General features: G+C 52.5%; 2 protein-coding genes across 27 annotated transcripts in view; one reads left to right on the forward strand and one right to left on the reverse strand.

The window, feature by feature from the left end:
• LOC124243670 (uncharacterized) overlaps window positions 1-18,392 on the forward strand; it is a 30,727-nt gene extending 12,335 nt beyond the window's left edge. For 3 of the 21 annotated variants that reach the window (XR_006889741.1, XR_006889742.1, XR_006889743.1), the window contains 4 exons: window positions 506-686; window positions 981-1,261; window positions 1,612-1,716; window positions 5,398-7,559. Coding sequence is in view for 1 of the 21 variants with exons in the window: in XM_046669519.1 (XP_046525475.1) it covers window positions 1,215-1,261; window positions 1,612-1,716; window positions 5,398-5,685; window positions 7,387-7,549 (603 nt within the window). In the remaining 20 variants the exon portion in view is untranslated. The other 18 variants (XR_006889752.1, XR_006889747.1, XR_006889746.1 and 15 more) reach the window with 18 other exon arrangements.
• Window positions 1-24,856, reverse strand: part of PRKAG2 (protein kinase AMP-activated non-catalytic subunit gamma 2) — a 286,173-nt gene that overhangs the window by 152,967 nt on the left and 108,350 nt on the right. The window lies entirely within an intron of this gene.

Genomic DNA, 24,856 nt, shown 5'->3' on the forward strand with positions numbered 1-24,856 from the left:
GAGGGGGATAAAAGGGGACAGAGATGGGCAGAAGGGGACAGAGAAGGCTAGAGATGAGCAGGGTGGGTAGAGGGGGAAAAAGAGGGATGGAGGGAGGCAGAGGGGGACAGAGACGGGCAGAAGGGGACAGAGCTAGTCTCCAACCCTGTCTTTCCTGAGGCAACCTGACGTGGTGAGGCAGGGGCTTGTGGACCCAGGGCTCATCCCCCGGGCCACCTCTGATTCCCAGGCAGCTGTGGTGGACACTCCCCCATGCAGACAGGGGCTTCCCTGAAGCCACAGGTGTCCATTCAGCCCCCAGCTCAGCCTGGCCCTGAAGCACAGCGGCATTAACACCCTGGGGTGATCCTCTACCAGCCTGGACCTACCCCATAACCACAGTAATGCACCCATGGGGCCCCTCCCTCTTCCCACACCCTCCCTGCTAGCCAGGGTCACCTTCCAAATAATTAAAAGCACCCCCGCCCCTCAGCCCTGAGTCTCGGTTTCTGGCTCTGTTTCCCAGAGTAAGAGAAGTGGTATCTGGTTTTTACTGTCCAAGCACAGGATCCATTCATTCAGGAGACACAACTGGAAACATACCACAGTGGACACGTGAATTGTGTGGAGAACAGACAGCTCCACGAGCACCAGGATGACTCCCAGGTCCTTGCAACTGTTCAGGCCCGGGGCAGCAGCCGAGGGAGGTGCATGTCCCTGTGTGCCCACAGGACGGGCCCTTGCCAGTCCCTTGACTCCTCAGCTCAGCCCAGTCCCAGTCCCCTTCCCGAGCCTGCGCTTCCCCCTTTCTCTCCTTCCTCAGCATCGCCCACTGTGGACATAGGCGCCAGAGCCCTGTGCTGCTCACATCCCATCAGTCCCGCGTCCTGCAGAGCCCGCATCTGTCTGATGGGGCCCTCTCCCCTCTCCATGCTCGAAAATGCCCCCTTCCTATTTCCGACACTGTCTCATCCGTCTTTCTGGAACTGCTTTCCATTTAGGACTGAGGCTCAAAACCCACGACAGGACCGGGACCAGAGGCCAGCAGAATGATGCAGTAGCCGGCCGGCCCTGTGGCTGAGTGACCTCAGACCTGGCTCCCGTGAGCACTCCCTCTCGTCCAGGACCCAGAGTAACTGCCAGCTCCCGCAGGAGTGGTGCCACCACTGTGCTGCACGCTCCAGGTCCCCTTGGCTGCTGGACCTGTGATAGCAGGGGCACGCACTTGGAACCATATGGGGACATCAAGAATGTTCTGCCCTAGGGGCTGGGGAGCAGCAAGGTGGGCGTCTCTAAGATCCGAGCATAAATTTAGTTTGTCTGAAAGGGACGTATGTTTTGCCTTTGCGTATTCACAACCACAGGCCAGTGCCCCGTCATGCATTTACAGACTATTGAGTTTGCTTTCAAATTGCTTTCGTGGATGTTGTCTGTCCTGACCATTCGACTGTGACTCATGTACCCCTGGTCCCCATGGCGACCCTGTGCAAACACCACGCTCTAGCCCAGACCTAGAATTCCTCCCCCTCATCTGCCGGTCCAAGCCCTGCTGCCCTTTCAAGGCCCAGCTCAAGGGCCACCTCCTCCTTGCAACCTTCCTTGACTACTCCTTCCCACCTGTCACCCTCGCAGAATTCCTCAAGCACTGGCTGGAGCCCTTAGTGAGAGAGCTGGCTGCTGTTTCCTGCATGTTAATATTACCTACGTTGCAAAATCCTGCTGGAACAGCTCCTACAGGTAGGTGTAATGCCTAATACTATTTTGTATTTAATACCTATTTTAACACCTATCTTCAGATCTGACAGGGCCAAGAGAGCAGAGAGGTCTCCCTTGTCACTTGGCTATCTTATAGAAGTCTGGCTTCCCCTGGTACCCTCCTCCTGTGGAGCCAAGTTCAGGGACACTAGTGGGTTATCCCCAAACTTTGAGGGTTCCCGATTTCTTGGCTGCTTGGGGAAAGACTGAAAAGTTTAAAAACATGACACTGAGTGAAAGAAGCCCATCACAGAGGCCACATATCCAAGGGTTCCATTTACATGAAATGTCCAGAATAGGCAAATTCACGGAGACAGAAGTGAGCACTGGTTGCCAGAGGCTGCGAGAGTGGGGGATGGTGGGAGGAAACGGGGGGTGATGGCTAAAGGGTACAGGGTTTCTTCAGTGGGGATGAAAATATTCTGAAATTGATGGTGATGATGGATTCATAACTGTGCAGATACTAAAAACCACGGAATTGTACGCTTTAACTGAGTGAACTGTATGGGATGTGAGTTATATCTCAAGTTACATGTATTTCTTGAAAGGAGTGCAAAAGAGGAGATTGGGAGCATCAGGCTGGTGTGGACATGTGGAGGGGAGGCCAGGGCGAGGCCAGGTGGCTCCAGGTCTCACAGGGTGCACTGAGATGAAAGATCTAACCAGAGGGAAGATAAGATCTTGTTGGCTCAGGGCCACATTCCATAGAACAGATTAGAAATATTCAAATCTCCAGAGTTACTGAAGCTTCTTGAACCCAAGCTGGCGGACAAATGACTTGGAATCCACAGCAGGACGCATTTCCTGGAACGGAAGGAGCCCTGGCTTCTTTCATTTATTCATTCAAGCAAGGATCTCAGGGCTGAAGACATGGAGACCAAAGGGTCTTGCAGGCTAGTGGTGGAGACAGACCAGGACACTGGTGACAAGGATTCCTGACAGTAAGCCCTTGTGCAGGAGCACTACAGGTGGCTTGAAGGAATGGAAAGGGGGGGGGGGGCACGGTGGCTGCAGGGAGAGGGCCCAGAAAACCCCCCTGGGGGAGGGACTTCCAAAGGAGGGGGTGACTCAGGCAGGACCCCCTAGGATGACCCAGGATCCCCGAGCTCACACAGCAGGTTTAGAGCTGGGCGGAGTAGTGGAGGCAGCCTGGAGCACAGGCTACAGAGAGGCGGGAGGCAGGAGCCATGGGCTGAGCCAGGACAGGGAGGGGCGTCTCCACTGTCAGGCCCTAGGGCGCTCACAGATCCAGGTGAGGGTGGGTTCTGATCAGGCAGCCGCGCCCTCAGGCACACATCCTTGCCCCTGGGCTAGCGCCACAGCCATGCATCACAGTGCAGTTCTGAAACCAGGATGTGGGGGACCCGAGCTCTCATTTAGGTGAGAATAGACATGGGACAGCCTCCGTGGAGGGCAATTTGGCCACAGCTATCAAAACAGAAAGACAGGGGCTGGCCCTGTGACTGAGGGGTTAAGTTTGTGTGCTCTGCTTCAGCGGCCCAGGGTTTCACTGGTTCAGATCCTGGGCATGGACACGGCACTGCTTGTCAGGCCATGCTGAGGCAGCGTCCCACCTAGCACAACCAGAAGGACCTCCAACTAGAGTATACAACTATGTAGTGGGGGGCTTTGGGGAGAAGAAGAAGAAAAAAACAAGAAGATTGGCAACAGATGTTAGCTCAGGTGCCAATCTTAAAAATAAAAACCAGAAAAACATTCTTTGAGCCAACAATTTTACTCCTAGGAGTTTATATCACAGATATATTGACACATACGCACAAAAAGTGTGTAAAACGATATTTGTTGCAACTTTTTTTGTGTTAGCAAAGGACTGAGAACAGCTCCATTAATAGAGGACGGGTTCAGTGATTCATAGACTGGCTCTATAACGGAGTACTATACAACCACGAAGATGATCAAGGCATCTTCTCCCACACTACCAGGAAATGACTGCCAGCAGAAACTGCTAAGCGGTTAAAAAGCAAGTTGTAGAACAGTATGTATGATATGATTCCATCTGTACACAAAACTAAAAAGCTTGTACATGCGTAGGTTATCTCGGAAAGGAAACGCAGTAACTGCAGCCTCTGAGAGACCGGGGTCCCGGGTGGAAGAAGGTCTGACTTTTTACCACATACCTTTTCATACATTTTGAATGTTCTAACATGCACGTGTATTACCTATTCAGTTGCATATGTATTTAAACAAAACAATACTATGTTAGGGACTGAAGCTGATCTGTGAAATTCCAACATTTTCAGCTCCTTGGCATTGTGCAAATCACATAACCTGAGCCCCAGATGCCTCATCTGTAAAACAGGTGCAACGATATTTCACTTTCTTGGAAGCAGGAGGCTGGGCCGAGGGCCTTTTAGATTCCTTCCCACTGTACATCCCCTGTGGACGTAGCACAAAGATTGAGCATCCTAGCCAAGGGGCCTGGGACTGTCCTTGGCATGAATCCTCTGAGCAACTCTAAGCGCTCCTCCCTACCTGTGGCTGGGGGCCTACGAGACCAACGCTGGGCGCTGGGCACAGCTGTGCTTGTAGGACTGTCTGAAAATTCCTCCGTCGTCTTCCACCTGCCCCGCCCCTCCCACCCCACCAATCTTCTCCTCCCTGATGCAAGGACACAGCGCCCTTGGGTTCCTTTCCTCCCCTCGGCATCCAGACCTGCTCCTGCAAAAGGATCTATTCTCAGTCACTCTCCCCAGGGCTCCTGTTGGGGGCTTATCTCTCACTGTGGAAAGAAGGGCTTTGCTCTGATAAAGGAAGGAGAGTCACTGAGGGCAGAGAAGGGAAGGCAGAACTCCCCCTATTCTGAAACCAGTGGGTTCTGGGGGGACAAAGTGAGGCAGCAGCTGTGACGCTGGAGGGGGTCTGTGCGGGCAGGGGACTCGAGAGCGGGCGCTTCTGCCTCCCCGTCAGCCGACAGCTCGGCACCCATCCGGCTCCTGGGCTGTCACATCAGCCGGCACTTTCTTATTATGGATGTGCTGCTCACACACCCCAAAGCTGATTAGATAGATGCAGGCCCGCAGGTCCTGATTGAATGACCTTCCCCACTTCCCCAAATGCCTCTGAGTCCTCTAACTGGCTCCCCACTTCTGAGCTCCGTCAGCCCCACCCCAGCCCCTCCCTGCCGCTCCCTGAGGTCTCCCCTCCAGAAACGGGAAACCGAGGACTCCAGACAGGAAAGGCTTTGCCCTCCACTGAGCGGGAGCTAGCGATCTACGCTGGAGCCTGGAGCCGTCAGCTCTTTCTCCTCCATAAGTTCCTGCTGGGATGGGTGGGCCACGGCGATGCCTTGCGTCTCTGGGGTTAGTGTCAGTTCAGATTCAGGGTCCAGTCATCTCTGAAGAGGCTAATTATTACCTTTTCCCAACGCAGTCACCATGGTAAAGGCCGTGGGGAAAGGTCCCTTTGGAGAGGGCTGGGGGAAAGAGTAACAACACACACTTTCAGTATTGTAACGGGTCCTTCCTCATGGGGACCCAGCCTCCCCTTCATTTGAGGGGCCCTAGGTCTGTAAACTGGCCCCAGGCTGGGAACTGACTCTGCTTTTATGATCCGAGTTAGACTTCTGTTCACTTGACCAAGAACTCTTCTGCTTATGCAGATCAAGTAAGAACTCAGTAGGCTTCCCATCTCTCTCACTTCTAGGAACACCGATCAGCTAGCCGACACTGTAAGTCTGTGCGGTCAGACCATTCTCACTGTGGCTTTGACTGCCGTCCCTGCCATCACCACGCCCAGCTTGTCTTTGGTGACGAAGTGCTGCTTCTTGGCCCTGCCATCCAGGGATCCGGTTATCCCCATCACCCTTAGGATTTCCAGTTCGGTGGCTGAGGTTCCCGCTCTAACTTCTGACCTACTGAGAAGAGCGACCACAGAGCTCTTCAAGGATTCTGGGCTCCCCTCACAAATTATCTGTCACAGTCGTGGTGAAAGGTGTGTCCTCTGGATGCTCCCGACAGAGGGGTGAGAAGGTCACTCCTGATAACCTACACTAGCGTTCCAATCTCGTAAGCCTTTGGGAACCTGCCTCTCTCGCACCCCAGGGCACGTCTGGCTTTTCGTCTCCATTTAGTGTGGGCACCTTTGGGTCCATGTTTCAGCCAAATAAACCAAACACACCATTCGTGCTCTTTCTAGCCCCCAGAGCCCTTTCTCCCTCCTCTTGGCAAGCCCAGGAGTGAGTGTCTCCACAGTGAGTCAGCCCTGTCCTGATCCTGGAGACACTGGACCCAGGGAAGGAGGTGACTCCTGCGGCTGTGCTGTTCATAGCCCCCTGGGCCTGGAAGACTCAAAAGACCAGTCAAAAGGCAGGGCTGGTCCTCACTCACCTGCAGCAAATGCCAGGCATGTCTCCAAGTCCCACTGCCTCCCTCCCTGAAAGCCTCCCGGGCTTCTTGGACCCTCTCTAAGGACCCTGTGCCCCCAGGCCACCACCCAGGCCACGCCCAGTGTTGCAGCCCCCTGCACATTTCCTAATCCAGTCACTCCTCCTCACCCACTTCCGGTGCCTCCCTCTGTGATAAGCTAATTGTGCTTAGCTGTTAAGAGCCGATTGGTACAGGCTTGAAGAGGCACAGAGGCCTCTGCGAGGGATGCTGTGACAGAGGGTGATGCCAGGACCTAAAAGCTCTGGCATGCGACTGAGCGGAAAGTTGTACCTTTAGGAAATCAGACTGTGGGTAGGGGGTGCGCACTGTGTCCTCGTCACGTGGCAGGTGGCTGCTCCTTCAGAGCCCCACAGGCCTGACACCCCAGCAATAACTCAGACGAGGCCTCCAGGCTCCCAGCACCTCCCCATTACACACAGCCATGGCGTCATGATGCCTCTCGGCCAACAGGCGTGCGGTGCAGCCCTGGAGGGGCATGGCAGCCGTGGGGCCATTCATTTCACCGTACGCGGAGTGGGTGCCACAACCAGGCCTAGGCTGAGAGGAACGAGGCCCATTACTGCCTCGAAGGGCTCACGATCCAGGCAGGGAGAGATGACCATGTCCACTGACAGGTGAACAGATAAGCAAAATGTGGTATCTACACATAACAGAATTCTGTCTTAAAACGGAAGGAAATTCTGATGCATGCCACAGCAGGGATGAACCCTGAGGACATTATGCTAAGGGAAGTAAGCTAGACACAAAGAGACAAACACTGTATGGTTCCAGTTAGGTGAGGTACGAGCTAGTCAGAGTCAGAGACAGAAAGTAGAATAGGTCCTGCCAGGGGCTGGGGGAGGGGAGGAATGGGGACAGAGTTTTAGTTTTGCAAGATGAAGAGAGTTCTGGAGATGGATAGTGGTGATGATTGCCCAGTCATGTGAATAGTTTATGCCACTGAACTGTACACTTAAAAATGGTTAGAATGGTAAATTTTATGTTGTGTATATTTTACCAAAATATAAAAAATGCAAAAGAAGGAGTGGGCATATCACACTACGAGTCGCCATGTGTGGCTCACAGGCAGTGAGGGGTCCCGTGGAGCAGAGAGGGGGCTCCTTAGGGAGGTCCCAGCCCAGGGACCCATGGTGCCCCTGCCTGCCCTTTGCCCGTGCACAAAGGGCTGCATCCTGCACCGCTGGCTCCGACCACCCGACGTTTCAGCTCGCTTCTTGTTCTTGCCTACATCTCCGTTCTGTTTCAGAGAGCACCTCAGCAAGTCTCCCATCCAACCTGTAAAAACCCGTCCTCGGGGGCTGGTCCCGTGGCTGAGTGGTTACGTTCGCACACTCCGCTGCAGGCGGCCCAGTGTTTCGTTGGTTCGAATCCTGGGCGCGGACATGGCACTGCTCATCAAACCACGCTGAGGCAGCGTCCCACATGCCACAACTAGAAGGACCCACAGTGAAGAATACACAACTACGTACCAGGGGGCTTTGCGGAGAAAAAGGAAAAAAATAAAATCTTAAAAAAAAAAACCCAAAACTTAAAAAAAAAAAAAAAACCCGTCCTCGGCTGGAACATCCTGGGCGATAACCACTAACACAGCTGAAGGCCTACTGTGTACGGGGCAGGGTGCTCAGGGCGGCACAGTGAGTCTTCACAGCCACCTTTGGAGGACTGCCACCCACCCTGAGCCCGCTTCGGCTGGGCCCTGTCCACACGGGGCACCCCCTGCCCGAAGCCACCATCTCTACACGTTGTCCTCCTTAGAGGCCCGCGAGAGGGCCTTGTGGATGCTGGCCATGTCAGATTTTGCCCAGCTTTCAAACATTTCAAAGCGCTATCTTACTTTTAAGATTTTTTAAACGGAATAAAAGGCATTAAAAATACATATATTTTCATGGGGGAGTATTTCTCCTCCCCTGGAGCTGAGTTCTGTCTTCCTAGGGGATGCCAGAGAACGAGGGAATCCTGCATCAGTGCGACAGGCCTTCACACCGCGGGAGACGTCCCCACCCCTCCCCGGGTTCACCCCTGTCCACGCCAACATTTCCAAGTCTTTCAACTCCTTTTCATATGACAGGATTTTGAATTCACGTACCACCCTGCTAATTAAGTATTTGACCTTGAAAAATATTTACGATCCCATAGAAGAATTAAGATTTAAGATTAAGAAACTGAATAAGCCCAAATGAAATGACTGTTTATAATTCAGTATTAAATTCTGTGGCTCAGACTATAAAGGAGATGACAACACGAGGTCAAAAGCAGGGGAGATGGGCCCGTCCCTGTGGGCCTGAGAACGCTCGCAGGCAGACTTGCCATCCACTTTGGTCCGCCCCGCTTCAGGTAGGTGGCTAAAAAGGCCCCTAGCAGCCACACTGGTGCCCCTCGAAACCCTTCTGGGGACCTGCGGCTGAGCAGACCGGCCTGCCCCCGCCCCCGTTCGATGTTCTTTGATTTTTTTATCCTGGGATGAAGGTGATCTATTTTTAGTGTGAGGCTGCTGGAAGTGAGGAGTTGCTATAGCGACAGCTGGTGGTTACACACTAGGTCCTGCTACAGTTCCCAGTCAGAAACAAACCCCAAACGCTGAGCCCCAGGAAGAAGGCTGCCTTAGAGAGCGCAGCTCCTCCCCGCCCCCCGGGGGTCCCCGCCTGCTGTCCTCATCGTGTGCTATTCCGGGCTGCGCCTGAGTCCTTGCTGGTGGGGAAGTGGATCAGGATGTGGCATGCTGGGCACTGCCCCAGAGGAACCTGGGGGGGGGCCTCGTCACCTCAATTACCAGGTGAGGAAAAACACCTGCATTTGTGCAGAGCTGGATGACGGGCAGGAGGAGGCTGGTTGTGCAGTGAAGGCTCCAGGTTAGGGAGCACGTGGAAATGAAGACACTCGCTTACAGACTCGCCGGGGAGGCAGGGTGCGCACAGCTGATGCCGCAATATCTACCCAGGCTGCACATCTGCTCCCCTAGCGCCAGCAGCCCTGGGCTGTATCCAACAGAAACACACATAAATGGACAAGATCACCACAGCAGCGCCCTGTCAGAGCCCCCACCTGGAGACCGCCCAGTGCCCACTCGCTGGTGGGTGGATGGAGGAGTTGTGGTCCATGCGGGTGGTGGAGCAATGATCCAGCAACGAAAGTGAATGAATGTTAGTAACAACACTGGCATGGCTGCATCTCCTGATGTTCCAGTGAAAGAAGCCGGACAAAAAATAGACCTTGTATAGACCTGTCATATAAAGTTCGAAGCCAGACAATGCTAATCCTGGGGGGAGGGAACTGCGGGGGTGTGGGGGAGGCTTCTGGGGGGCTGCGGATGCTGTTCCTTGATCCGCGTGTCGGTTCTATGAGCATGTTCAAACTGCGCAAATTCACCGCCTATGATCTGAACACGTTTCTGGATGCTTCTACTTTAGTAAAATTTACATTGACAAGGTTTTAAAAGTTAGTACCGCATTGTTAGTCAAGTGTCGACAAGGTGGAGCCGAAAGGTGTTTGTCCAGGAGGAGTTTGAAGCAGATCCATTGGGGGTGTGCCGGGACCTCCCAGGAGGAGCGGACCTGAGCCCCATATGGCAGCAACAAGTCCAGAGGCAGGAGCGCCTGGACCTGGCCATCAGCACAGGGTGGACTCCAAGTGACCACCACCAGCCCGGGGAGCCCCACTGTGGGGGGCGATCCTGGAGATGGGAGGCGGGTGTAGCAGCATATCCCTGAGCAGGGAGACCCTGGAAGGGCTCTGGAAGGCGAGGGTAATCACCCCCCAGGCTTAGTGCACCTTGGGGGGCCCGGCCCACAGGTGGCAGTCTCAGGACATGGTGATTTGTCTTCCTGTGGTACCATCTGGGCATCTCCTCCGGGTGACTAGCCACAGCTGCTCAGAGGTCACCTCTAGGCTCAGCCACTTCCGTTGTCCCTTTCGATCACTTTTGGCTACTCTGTGGCCAGGCTGAGTCACCCAGGAATGAGAAGCAGGGAGGACAGAGGGGACTTGGGACTCAATATCCTCTGTGACTCACAAGCAGCCTACGGTAGCGGCTGGAGTGGGATGAAGAATGCGGTAAAGGGAATGCCTTTCGTGTTACTGCAGGAGACGGGCGGGGGAAGCAGCGCACAGTTATGCATATTCATTAGAGGGAAGCCATGGAAAGAGTGTCCAGGCTCCCCAAGGGCCCAGCGCTGCCTGGAAAGGGGCTAGACACGTGTGACTGACACATCTCTTGGCCTCTCTGGGCTTCAGTTCCCCTGTCTGTAAAGAGGGAACACTACCCTCACCATCTACTCTACCTGCTTTAATATCTCAGAAGCCATGCCATGGGACATCATCGTTGACAGCTCACAGTGATGTCCCAACCACCCAGGCCAGCACTCAAGGTCCCCACCGCGTTCCAGCTCCCAGCCCCTTCCCACACTGGCCTTCTTCTGCTCCTCAGATGACTCGCTCCTGCTCCTGGTCGGCTGCTGCACAGCCTCTGGCCTCTGACATCTGTCTCTCAAGGCCAGCGACATGGGCCCACACATGGCAGGTGCTGGGAGACATCAGCTTAGGAGACACTCTGGCTCAGAGCGACGAGGCTGCCCACAGACAAGGGGCAGGGAGAGGAGAGGCTAGAAACCCCGGAGGCCCTCTCTCGGGGACGATAAGGGAGGCTGCAGCGGAGGCCCCGGCAGGACTCTGCCCGCGCCCGCGTAGGACCAGCTCCCCTCTGGCGAAGCCTCTAGCTCTCCTTCCCGGAGCCCCTCTCCCAACACCCTCCCTGCTCACACCCCTTCTGGGAGTCCCAGTTCCTTTGGCTCACTCTTCAGCCTGGCATTCTAGGTTTTCTAAAACTCGTCCCATCCTCTCTTTCTGGGCTTTTCTTTGACTGCCCCCCATGTCTCCACCAATCCAGCCTCACCCTGAGGGCCAGCGCAGACACCATCCCACCATGCCTGTCACCAGGGCCTTCTCTTTGGGCAGGAGTTCCTCACCCTCCAACCAAACCACAGGCTGCTAGGAGCCATATCTTACATCTTCACACCATTTTCAGCACCAGCATAACACACCTGCAAAGAAATGCACTTATCAGACAGATTCATTGCTGGTTTCTGGCTTACCCAATGACGTGCAGCCAGATACGCATCACAGAAAGGAATGTGTCAACACCTGGTTGGTACAGAGTCCAGACTGCACCGTCTGCTTCCAAGAGCGACTCAGTGGCCCAGAGGCCAGTGTGAAGTTTGCCTGCGTGCCTTTAGCTGAAATACCATCCCTCTCACTCTGCGGTAGAATCTTCTCAAACTAAAGCCATATTTTAAAACCCACAGAAAGGGATACAGCAATTTCAAACAAATGACCTATTAGTATAAAGCATCCATAGGTCTTTTTTCTTTTTTTTAGAACTTAGAATATCAGTTTTCTTAAAGTGAGTCTGCTTGTAGTGAAGCGGACACACAGCTCTAGGGAACACGGAGGTGGACAAAGGTGAACAGGATGACCTCAGAGACAGGTCCCTCATCCCAGCCTCAGTAGCCCTCACCCACCCGTGCCTCAGTATCCTCAGTCTGATGGGGCCACATCTACAAACGAGGAGAGACTCACAGATCACTTGCTCAGTCCTCAAGTAATTCTTAAGTGCTTCGTATGGATCAAGTTCCATGTTAGGCTGTATCAGTTAGGATTAAGTTTGTCCTCATTTAACAAAAACAGTGGCTTAAGCAAGATAGAGGTTCATTCTCCTTCACACAAAATATGCCTGATAGGTAGGCAGTCCAGAGCTCCTATGGCAGCTTCGCAATGTGAATTCAGGCCCCTATCTGTATTCTTTACTAAATTCAGTGTGTGCCTTCCATCTGCAGCAGTCACCTTAGGGTCCAAGATGGCTGCTAAGCTCCAGCCATCATATCTACATTTCTAAATTCAAGGCAGGGGAAAGGAAAAAGGGACCAAGGGGGATTCAACTTTACCCTCTTTTAAGAGGCTTTACCATAAGTCTAAACGACATCCCCATTTATAGCCCACTGAATAACATTGTCACAAGCCCTATCGAGCCATATACACTGCCACACAATGAAAACCAGGGTCCTGTTATTGAGGAAAATGGGGAACATGAATCTGGGTAATGACCAGAGACCTGTCACAGGCAGAGAGAATGAGGCACAGTGTCCACACTTGAATCTAACGAGACAGTCCAACCAGACTAACCAGACTCTGTGCTGAGTTATCGTTTTACTGTGAAAATGAGGGAGCCCAGGGCAGGTCCTGGAGAGCTCAGGAAAGATTCTGCGGAAAACATCTCAGAGGGTGGTGGAGCTAGAGGAGGAGGGCGGCAGTGGGGGTGTCAAGCAAGGAGAAAAGCACACCCAGCTCCATTCTATCTAGCTCATCTTCTGAAGACAACCGTGGAGCCAGAAGGGACCCTCCTGGCCACGTGACCCCGAGAAGTCCCTCTCGGAGCCTCCTGCCTGGCTTCTCTTGTATCAGCCTGGAAGAAGAGCAAACCCCCCAGGGGCTGCTGTTATCTGGGTGCTCAGTACTCTCAACAAACCCAAACAATGCAGAGGTGGATCAGGGCCTGCCAAAAGCTGCACAGTGGAAACTTCCAGAAGGGTAGGCTGCAAGGGTTCCATTGTTCGTTGTTTGGGAGAAAAACCTGCTTTTCTGGATGGAACTGCTCTTTTCCATCTGCTGCTGATAAACCAGCCACCGGTCAGGCAGATCCAACAGCATGTGGACCCACCTCAGGTGAAGGCCACACAGGTTCCAGCAGGGAAGTGGGGAGCAGAGGCGGTCAGTCCGGGAGTAATGGCCATAGCATTTCCCCGAATGTCCATGAGGGACACTGCACTGAGTGGTGCCCACCGAGGACCATCGCCTGAGACACCTGTGCGGTTTCCCTGAGCTCTGGGCAACTCCTCTGATGTGCCAGGTCCAGGCCTGCCCCAGACCTTCGCCCACTGCTTCTCCTGCCTGGGCCCCCTTCTGCTCTCCTCCACCCCTCTCCCCTCCCCACTGGTTGGTGATCTCCCTTGATATGGCCCAGTCTTGCCCAGAGCAGCTTCTGCTTCCCCAACTCCCATCCTCCACATTGAAATCACAGTCTTCTGACAAAATCTCATTTTACCCTTTAACTTTTATCATATTTCAATCATAGTTTATCATACATTTTAATTACCTATTATGCACATTTGCTCAATGTCTAAATGGTGCATCACTGTATCCCCAGCACCCAGACCCATACCCCACAGTAGGAGGCTAATAGATGTGTTCAGTGAATGCGTTATCGCAGAGGACGCTGGGGACTGAGCAGGAAGCAGGAACTGAAAGAGTCTGTGATGTTCAAGTCTGAGGTCGAGGCAGGGCAGAGCGCACAGGCAGGGCTGAGGGGTCCGCGAGTGGAGCTCTGGCTCGAAGGAAGCACCTTTCGCGTCAGAACATCTCTCCTGCACCTCCCGAGGGCCCACAGGGCGATGCCAGGTCCTCAATGGGCCCTTGTGTTGGCCTGGCCATACCTTCCTGTCACTTTCATCCAGAAATAAGGCCACGATGAGGTGGGTCTCAGACTCCATGCAAAAGCGGCCATAATGCATCCCTGGCAGGTATGTGTTTTCAGAACCCTCTTGTCACCCACCCACTAGCCACACTACGAGCCAGCATGTGGCTGTTTCCTGGAATAGCGTTAATGACGATGGGAGGGAAGGGCGCCTGTGCGCTCGTCTGCGGACACTCACATGGCATTTTCTGCACCCTGGAGGTGGGATGGAGGACCTGAAGGAAACCTGTCAGTACAGATGGCCCTTTACCTTGCTCCTCAGGCCTGGATAGATGGTGTCCTTTAAATGGAAGGAGGTTGGTCTCATCTTGGCTGAGGAACGCATCCCTGAAGTGAAGGAACCCTCAGAGGAGCCTGAGCCACTGGGCGTGTGAGGCCCCAGAGTCCAGGGCGTCTGGACGTGGGGACACCAGCCCTCCTCCCAGACTGTCTTGCTGGAGGCTCAGCTCTCAAGGAAGGCAGACTGACCCTCAGCGGAGTTGAAACACTTAGAAGTTAGAGGTAAGGAGGACAAGTGAGGACTAAGGAGTAACATCTTCTATTAACTCTATTTTCTTAGGTTCTCTGTTCTGGATGTTCTGGCACCTGGGGCCTCGCTGACTGGGAGAGGCCGCCCTTCCGAGGGGTAGCCAGTCCTTAGAGAGAGCGTGCCTTTCATGCAAACAAGCCAATCCAGAGCCCAGACGGAACCACCTCCTCTATCTGGCTGTTCCACTCCAGGAGCACTACTCCTCTGTCCTAATCAGGCCAGGTACGCGACAACTAGAGACAGCCCTACGCCCCAGAGCCTGCTGAAATGATCCGCACTAGCTGTCAGCCCGCTGTCTCCGCCTGGCCTGGCCTCTCCCATGGGAACCACAGGGAGGGCGCCTCCCCTCGCTCCTCCTCCTCACCCACCCTGTGCTTCCCCGTATGGGCTCCCTTTTTCGGGGAACTGTGAGGGACACTCTCTGCTCAATGGCAGTCGTCTACAGATCTGCTGGCCTCGCTGCACCTGAATAAGAATAAAACCCACACTTTAAAATACATCTCCCTATCCTCTTCGGGGCACTTCCCCTTCTCTTTCTTCACTCTGTACTGGCAGACATTAAAAGGTTTCCCAATACGTATACACAATAAGTTATCTGCCAACAGAAATGCTTTAAGGAAGATACGCATTTCATTCTCACTAACAATTTCTCATAAGCCCTTGGCGAAGCACATCCTCGCTGAGACGATCTCCCAAGGGCGTCCCCCTCGGGGGCGCTGAGGACCGAGACAGTCTATGCGGCCCGGAGCCTGAAGCCCAGAATTCAGAGTCAGGGGTATTGTTCTCTGGTTGTTTCTGCCTTGTCTCTCCAGCAGAGCTGAAGGTCTCCAGGAGGGGACTATCAGGGATTCAGATTACAGCCACGAGGCCACAGGAAGGCTGACGGGGGCTAAGCCGAGCCCGAGTAGTTTCGTCACTTATCTGCTGTTCATTTATGAAATCACCAGTGTTAGCTGATTTGTGTTGCCTCTTTCAGCCCCAAGTGGGGCTTGCAAAGCATTTTAGTTCTTGATAAAACTCCCTTCTGAGTCTGCCTTGAATGCTCCACCTCTTCCTTCTAGGTGGTGCTCTTGGCCCTGGAGCCCAGGACCTGGAGCCCGGGCACCTGCCCTCATGGCGTGGGTTATCTGTGAGCACATTGCACTGCATGGCTCCAGCCCCATTCACGCTGGACTCCACAGGCTCACACGGGTCTGATCAGCTGGGAGGGGACACACTCCCTCGTGGGGGCTTACACCTGCACCACCACTGTCATGACATATGCATGGAGGTCAGAAGGGCCAGGGCCTGGGTCAAGGGGCGCAGAGGGACAAGAAGTTTCCTGGCCCTCAGGGAACATCCCCGTTGATTTGTTCTCGAGAGTATTTGGACCTCACATATTTTCTCTTTGAAATTATTAAAGACAAGTTATTCCCCGAGGACAGAATTCACCTTGATCTTTAACTGTACCAGGTTCTTGTCTTGTCCAGCGGTGGGAAGCCCGCAGGATGCTTTCCTAGGTACCGAAGCTCATGTCCTGGGCCAGGGCCTGTCTGGGCAGGTCTGGAGGTCAGAGCCACAGGGGTCGTCAGACCCAGCCAGGCTTCCAGCCCTGAGCCTGGGCCACCGAGCCATGGTGGCTTCTCCATGATTGTCCAGAGTCCCCACGTTTAAATCTACCCCTTTCTTGAATCTTCTTTCTCCTTTATTTCTCTACTCATTCTGCTCTGCAATCTTGTCCTATTGTCTTTCCACACTTTCAGACACCTGTTGTCCCAGAATCATTTGTCCAGTGTCAAGGGTCTCTGCTCAGAACCGGGGCTCCCCAGAGGAAAGCAGGCCCCAAACCACCCTTCTCACACGCGGCCTCATCTCTCACAGCCCAAGAGTGCTCCGGGCACGAGCACCACTTCACCGACTGTCTCATCCCTCAGGCCTATTGCTAGAACGTTCCTTATCTCTTCTGCTGGGAGCAGAAAGGGAAGGAGCATCCATAGTGACAGCCCCAGCTAGCAGTGTCTCCTTCAATCGCCACCTCAACCCTGGAGGCACCAGTGCACAGATGTGAAACCGAGGTCCGGAGCGGGTGAGTGAGCTGTCCGAGGAAACGCACACCCTGAGCCGCTCTGACTCTGGGATGACCTGCTGAGCGACCCAGGGAGCCCTCAGTGAGAGCATGAATCCGGGAGCGCTTAACTAAGGTTTTCCCAGGAAGCCCTCGTCTGGGGCCATTCCTTCCACCTGTTGTCTACCAGGGGCCCTGGTCCAGGGGCCGCCAAGCAGTGTCTGGTGAGGGCTACGTGGAGGAAAGCAGAGCAGAGGAATGACGAGCCCTCCCTGCACAGCCTCGCGTGGGCCAGGCTGGAGGCGGCGCGGCCGCAATCGGTTTCCAGCTGGGAGGAGCATTCCTAAAGTTCGTGCTGCTCAAGGAGCACCATAAACTCTCTTCTCTAATCCCCAACGCCTCCCCCACTGATGGTTACAGAGTCTGAAAGGCCCCCATACAGCCCCTCCTGCACCTCCAGGAGTCTCCTGTGAGCACAAACTCAGCAGGGAGAATGGGGGCCAGGGCTGGGAGGTCAGTGGGCACCACGCCTGGGAGAGGCAGGGCAGGGGCATGGGCTTGAGTCCCAGGGCTGCCCTCACTGTGCTGGGGCCATGGGTAAGGCCCCCACCCTGGAGCCTGTCCGTGCTCTTCTCAAGACCCCCAGGGGCTTCATCTCATTCAGGTACATTCCCAAGTCCTCCCCATGCACACAGGACGATGAATAAACTGCTGTGTCTGCCCTCCCCACTGCGTCTCCAACCACGCATTTCGCTCTGTGTCCTGCTGTCCAGCTACACTGGCCTCTCGGTGTCCTGGAAACACACCAAGGGTCTCCACCTCAGGGCCTGGGCCTCCCATCTGTCTGCAAGGACCTGAGCACAGGCACCTGTGTGGCCCACTCTCTCCTGTCACTCAAGCCCTGGCAGAGGAGCCGTCCTGGCCAGCTAGCTGCCCTCGTCCTGCCTCCTCCCCCACCGCGCTCTCCACTGCCCAGCATCGCAGAGGAAAACTCGCCTCTCTGTGGAAAAGCCAGGCACAAAAGACAAATGCCATGTGATTCCACCCGTCTGAGGTACCTAGAGCAGCCACTTCACAGACAGAAGCAGAAGAGGGCTGCCAGGGGCCAGCGAGGACGACAGAACGGAGACCTGCTGTTTAATGGGTGCAGAGTTTCCGCTGAGGGTGATGGAAAGTTCTGGAGATGGATGGTGGTGATGGTTGTACAACAATGTAAATGCACGTAATGCCACTGAACTGTACAATTAAAATTGGATAAGACGGTAAGCCTTACGTTCTGTATATTTTACCACAATTTAAAAAACCACCTCAGGTGTCTGCCTCACCAGGCCCCGCGCCCCTGAGGGTGGACTGGCGTCTTGCTCTATCCTGTGCCCCCAGTGCTGGCACAGAGTGGAAGGCCAGACGCTGGTGGGGTTGGGCTCTGTTGAACCTAAAGATGGGTACATTACACCTTTCTCCCTACTTCTCTATATGCTCTAAAATTCTCATTATAAAAAGCTAAATACATATATTTGAACAAGCGACTGAATGAACATTGAGATCTTTTGAGGCAACCCCTATCAGGATGCCAAGAGCCAGGTGGGCAGCCAGAAGCAGCAAGCAGAAGCATGAGGGCAATGGCGGGGACAGGACGGGGGAGGCTGCACGGACAACAGACTTCACTCTCCAGCCTTGCCCGCTGCTTGAGGCCAAGAGCGACCGATGCCTCCTGCAGTGTCACTCCCAGCCGAGGGCTCCGCTTGCATTAACAGGGGACCAGAGAGCTGGGGCAGGCAGTGTTGGGGTGACGTGTGGACCTGGGCACAAGGAACTCTGGAGTTTTGTTCCAGAAGAGGTTGTACGCTCACCCCAAGAAGGGCTAACAGGAAGAGCAGGCTCAGCGTAAAGCCAAGACTCGTCATTGGTTCTGGTCTCCAGTGTCACTTAAGACTCGGGCAGCACGGGGACAGAGTGCCAGCTTCCTGTCTCCAGTGCTGCCTTCAGAGGGATCTCTTGAGACTTCAGACAGTTTTTATTTAATTTCTCCCCTCCAACTGCAGAGGGTAGAAAAGTTGCCACAGTCAATTCTCTTTTATCTGATTAGCATAATCCTTTTCTAATCTTCCTTTCACATTTTTATTATCATTGCCACACGCTCTTGGTCGACATAATCTGGATCTCTGTTGGCCAAAGAAATGGAAAGAAACGGCTTAAGTCAAAATTATCGCTCATCTATCACATGGAGCATGAGAACCTGCGTGGGATGTGCACCCTCAGTTTTGCAGCAGGACGGGCAGGCGCTGAACTGAGGCCGAAAGGGACAAGCTCCCGATGAATTAGAACTCCCGCGGGATTTTATCACAAGGCTCGAAGTGTTCAGAATTCCACTGACAGCCACGTATTCCATACAGAAGTGCCATCCACAGGCAAATACAAACGGACTTAGTAACTGCTGATCTGTTTGCTATGCCTCGATTCTCTCTTTTGATTATTCTGGCTGATCAGGAGGCTGTAGGGACAGCTGTGTGTGTGTGTGTGTGTGTGTAACAAAGATGCATCTCGACCTGAGGAACTGCAGGGAAACCAACCAACAGCATCAAGTGCCTCTTGTCCCGTGAGGAATGGCTCCACCTTGAGTGGAGCAGAGGGCGCAGCGAGTGGTTCCTGAAAAGATGGACAGCCCCAGAGGCAGCAGAAGAGCCTCAGAAAGCTTTACTCGGGGGGGAAAACAGGAGAAGTAAAAGACAGTTTCACCACCCCTCCTGGAAACTCTCTTCAGAGGAAGAAGAGGCCCCCTCTAAGATTCTTTTGGCTACAGGAATAACTATAGGAGGGACAGGAAGTATCTGAAAGGGAATTTAAAAAACAGAACCCTGACTCACCCTGGCTCACTAGGGAACCAGGAACCACCCTGGAACGCTACCTTTTCCACCCACCCCATAATCAGCCATGCTGAGTGAGAAGCTGTGATGCAGCAGACGTTAGGGTTAGAACAGCAGACCGAATGCTCCTTCAGGGAGAAGGTCGCTGTCCCTGAGAAGCCAGGAGATCACAGAAGAGGCACACGGGATGGCTTTAGAGAGAGGGATGGTTAAACTGGGTCTTGAAAGGTGGGTATGGTTCAGATAGGTAGGGAGCAGGAGGGGATGCTCAGTCAACACGCCCTGTTTTTCTTCTTTTGGTGTATCCACCCAGCATGTCTGAGGGGCCAGCACCGGCCATCTGGCCTTGCTCTTGGCTCCTCTCCCAGTGAGACTCTGACAGAGGAAAATCAGGACACACCATCAACATGACTACCTGGGCTCTGGCCACCTCGAGGGGCCTTAGCCTGCTTCCCAGATCATACAGGAAGCTTGTGGAGACAGCAAGGACCCTGTGGTCAGAGCTGGCATTTGCACGTGAGCACATACAAAACTTGGTCGACATGCAAATATTATTTCCAATCTCAGAAGCACAGGAGACGGGATGACAGCCAGATTTTAAACACAAGGGGAAAAACCACTGTCTGGCAAATAACAGGCTTTAATACTGGGCCCACCCTGCCCCATTAGCAAAACCAGACTTTTAGTTAAATCATAGGTTCAGATTTAATTCTACAGTAAATGAGTGTTTATTACTTTGTTATTTAAAATATAAGCCTTCTGTTTAAACCACATCTATGAATCAAGCCCAGGATGTTTGTCATTCCTGCCCTGGTTGGGGCAAGGCACTGTGTTCCCATGGAAATTCACCTTTGCATCCGATTAGACACCACCTTCTGGTTCCTTCACGAGATTGAAACTCCTGAATCCCAGAGCTGCTGTTCCCGTCACTTGCAGTCCCCAGTCATCAGCGGCACATGGGGTCCACGAGCGGCTGTCCTAAAGTAACTGGTTAAGTTGGATGTGGCAAGAGATGCAGGCAAGTCTTATATATACCTTTTTCTCTTCTCACTATTCCAGTTTTCACATCCTTCCCAGATGTTTTGCCAAAGTCATTCCCCACTACACATAATGACTACTTTTTGCCACTTACCATGTCACATTGCACTCAAGGGACCCAATTTAATGTACCCGTCAGCTTCCCCATCTTTACCACCACTGGGCTATGTGAGTGGGGCCTGTTGTCCCATCTTACAATGGGGTGTTCAGGGACAGCCCAGGTCAGACAGGCAGTCGCGACCAGAAAGTGAACTCCAATTCTTAATAAAATGAAGTCACGATTGAATTTTAAGTGGGTAGGACTCAGCCAGGCCCCCCAGGAAGCTCAGAATGCTTTGGAATCTACCTGTCTGACTCCAGCCAGACAGGGGCAACACCCACCCCAAATCCACAGGTCACCAGAAATACTGAATCGCAGATGCTTTACCACATATGACAGCCACACTGGTCCCAACCCCTGCAAGTGGAGAAGCTGTTGAAGGTCCTGGAAGCCAGGGAGACCACAAAGCAAGATTTTCCCCCAGGGGACACAAACCAGGCAGGTGTCTTTCCCTCTCTGCTTAACCCTCGATCTGTCCGATTACTCAGCCACAGGTGAAGGGGGCTGAGCAAGTCCTTCTTCCAACACTGGTTTTCTCTCCACACATGCACATTTCATTTTTAACACCTGAGAAGAACAATTCCAATCCATTCTTCCTATTTCCCAAGCCGCTAGTTTTGCCTAAATGAATGACAATCCAATTGATCACTAACCTAATTAGGCCAGGTAGGGCAAGGGAGAGAAAAGAGCCTCAGAAAAAGTAATGTTGGACAGTTCATGATAGCAGCATTACCACCAATAAGGAGACGCTCGCCAATCTATTTACTGCCTAACAATTACATCCACAGTTAAAATGGAGAGGCTGCACACAGCTATTGCTTAGGAGGCTGCATGCACATGCACAGACGCACACGCACACACACATACACACACACACACCATGGGGTTTCCCTCCTATGGCATGAACCCGCAGAGAACTGGCAAAGGGCAGTGTCCTACCAAAAAGGCCATGGGGCTCCGACTGGCGCCTCTCGGTGCTTCGGTTTGGGTCCTTGTGTTTCTTGTTCCCCCTGAGACTGCCGAAGCGCTTCATGAGTAGCTGTGGCCACAGGAGCAGTGACAGGTGGACATACCAGAACCTGCAGAACCAGTGTCAGTCCCAGGTGGCAGGGAGCCGGGAGAGGTGCAGCATCAGCCGGCAGGTGCGGGGCGCCCAGCAGCCTCGGCCACCAAGAGCTTAGAGATAGAGCGCGTGCTCAAGCGACAGCCTGTGAGCCAGGCGTCCTCGTAGGGGGCCCTGGCACTAACGCAGGGTGGGTCCCTCTCGGAGCCAGCAGCCACGGGACACGCAGGGCAATCCCACAGCAGTCCCGCCTCTGATTGAGAGCCTAGCAGTTCTCACAGTCTGCAGCTCCAGCCGCAGCGCTGGAGCAGTCCACTGTCCTTATGCAGACAAGAAGCTGCCGGAAGCGCCGGCAGAACCTCACTGTGGGTTTGTTTATATAGTTAAGGTCAGCCTCACACTCAGACACTCCAGGGCTTTTTCCTCCTTGAAATTAAAAAAGGAGGGAAGACGAAATAGGCAAGGGGAGCGCCGGCCCGCCAGTCATGTGCGGATCTGCAGATGTCTCTTTAAAAAGACTGTAAAAGGAAACCACCCTGTACAGACAATTCTTGGCACCAATTGGCCAGAGCACATTCCCATTATGACATGACATCACACAACTATTTTGATTCATGTGTTCCAGGGCTCCACGGGGTCAGAAGGCTCCTGCTGCCTCTGGGTGGAGAAACCACAACTCCCTGGGCTAGAAACTGCTGAATCTGTTTCAGCTCAGGGTGCCTCGCAATGAAAGAAGCAAGACCACCTGTAAGGAGGGGATATAGGGTCCCCCAGAGTTCCATGGAAGGGTCTTCAGCAAATGCACAGTTTGAGCCCTGGACTTGCTGGGAATTGCAGAATGACAGAGTCCAAGAGATTTTAGAGGATCTAGTCCATTTTATTTCAGATGGGGAAACTGAGGCTCAGGAAGGGGATGTGACTTGCCCAAGGTTCTGTACCTAATGGTAGAACCAGGACTTGAATTCTAATCTCCTTGATTCCTAAGCCAAACCCCTGGTCTAATTAAAACAAACAAACAAACAAACAAACCAAAAACCAGAAACTTTTTATAGTTTCTATGTGTTTTGCAACTAACAAAAAAAATTTAAAAACACTAAGTAGGGAAAAAATTTTCAAATTTTCTTTGCTGATATCTTCACTAGCCTAAAAGGAAGTTACAGGATTGGCTACTAACTAGCTTTGTGACCTTGAGAAAGTTAACTTCTGTCTCTGGGCCTCAGTTTCCCCCTCTGTGAACCGAGATAAGACTTGACCATACTGGCACTCAAGTCTACTTCCAGAAGTCTGAACTCTAACGGCCATTCAGTATGCCCTTCCTCTCCTGCTTGGACTCATGGATAGATGCAGTGATCCAACATTATGCCAGGACGCATGGATGAAAAAACAAAATAGGTCTTGCCCTCAAGGAATTTGCAAACGACTTGGAGAGACAAAGATAAACTGTTCAATGATACTAACTGGATAAAAAAAACTGTATGTGATCAATGGCAAGAGGCCAGAGTGGACAACGAGTGTCATCAGCACAAATGGATGGAGGGGTGACCGCATGGCCCCACTTGGAAAGGAGCGCTTACATTGGCCTTGAGGATTGGGGGGTCTAAGAAAAGGAGAAAGGCCAACACAGCACCTGTGGAGGAACCGAGCCTTCCAAAATGAGGAGCAAACCCCCGCTCCAGCTGGGCCCCCAATATACTAGTGGATTATCTCTGTTAAGTATGGTGGCCCAAACTTACTGTGATGAAACCCTGAAAAAGACTAAAGAGGTAGGTTTTGGAATTTCACATTTAGATTTCTTTTTTTTTTTTTCAATTTAGCTCTTAAGAGAAGTTGAAAGGTTCTCCTGATTTAAAAATAAAATAAAACAAAGCAAAACTTCTTGAGGAAAGGACAGCCAGACAAGTGTCCCAGTAAGAAAGGAGCATATTGGTTAAAAGGAAAATGGAAAGTCTTTGTCTAAGCCAATGTAATATTCTTGTACTATATGATAAACTATGTAGAAAGAGATAACATTTCCAAGTTAGCGACTACAAGTGGATGAGTTTAAATTCATGTGGAAAATAAACAGCGACTTAGGCATGCCTGATGGTTCTGTGCTTAGTTTATACGGTCTTCACTCATCAAGTATTTATTCAGCCTCCACCAGATGCACAGGACGTGTTGATGGAGGGGATCGGGGCTCTGAATAATTCAAAGACATTCTTGTCCTCTAAGAACTAGATTTTAATTAGTAAAATAATAAATGCCATTTGTTGAGTGCCTATCATAGGCCACTGAGCATACTGGTCACCTCACAAGTATTATTTTATTTCCTCCCTCCCACACACCTGTAGGACAGGTATTATTAACATGATTTTATTTAAAGATGAATAACTGAGAGAAGTAGCTTGACCAGGATCACACAGCTAACAAATTGGTAGAACAGGGACTTGAATCTGATTGTCTGATCCCAAAACTCCCATCTTCCCACCGTACCCCACGTTATCACCACACGCACAGAAGAACTCAACAGTAAGGCCAGAGTCTGGGCAATGCCCTAGGTTGAATCCTACAGGATGTTTGAGGACCACTGGGGACTGGAATGATTTGGGAAGGAAAGTTTCTCTCTCCATTCTCACTTGTCATTTTTGATCTTCAGGCTGGGAATTTAAAGGCAAAAAGAGAGAAGAACCTGATTTCTGTCTCAGTCCACCTTGCGACACAGATCAGTGGAGCAGGGAGTCTATGACGAGCCAACTTGACAAATGGGCGCACTGTGCTGTAGACACCAGGCAGACCTGCCTGCCTGCCCTGAGGACACGTCCAGGCTGCTGAGCACAGAAGCAGGGAGAACATTCTTGTTTCCTCTGCCCTGCAGGGCCGGAACTGACTGTTGCTGCCCAGCTCTGGGCTCCAGACTCTGAATTCACTCAATAGGAACACTTGGTGCTTTTGCAGAGGGACATAAGGATACGGCAACTTAGGCAGAGTGAAGAAAAGAATTACCCAGATCGTTCGGGGGACCTGTTCTATTACTGAGAAGGTAACAGAATATTCTGAAAAGAGATGGTGGAGTTGGCCTGATTCAGCAAAAAGTTGGTTTTGGCTCAACACAGTTATCGGTCCCACAGGATGGGTTCTGGAAAGCTTTCGATGGAAGGAATAGGGGAGCAGGGTTAAGTGCAGCTTTAAGAAAAGCTACAGGACAACCTTGATGGTAGACACAAATCTCCAAAGAGACTCCAATTACACCAACAGCTACTTTTGACCTCACTCAAAATGCTCCTCCCAGGGCCAGCTTTACCCAAGAGCGGAGAAAAAGGCTGCTGGTGACACTGGACTTCAGAAGTGTAGAAGCACTGACGGCTGAGTAATGTTTACGGACAGCTCTCTGGAGGCGGGGAGAGGCAGCACTGGCTCGTAGGGTCTGCCACTTACTGTGGCGTAAATACTCCAACCTTGGCCCATTTCAAGGTAACAACGTGGCACAGACAGGCTTGCAAATTTCCTGAAAATTTAACAATTGGCTCTCTTACCGCTGGGATCTTCCTGTTTGACTCACACATGCCTGAAATTCCTT

This window comes from Equus quagga, chromosome 8 (assembly GCF_021613505.1).
Source record: "Equus quagga isolate Etosha38 chromosome 8, UCLA_HA_Equagga_1.0, whole genome shotgun sequence".
In the NCBI taxonomy this organism is placed as follows: Eukaryota; Metazoa; Chordata; class Mammalia; order Perissodactyla; family Equidae; genus Equus; species Equus quagga.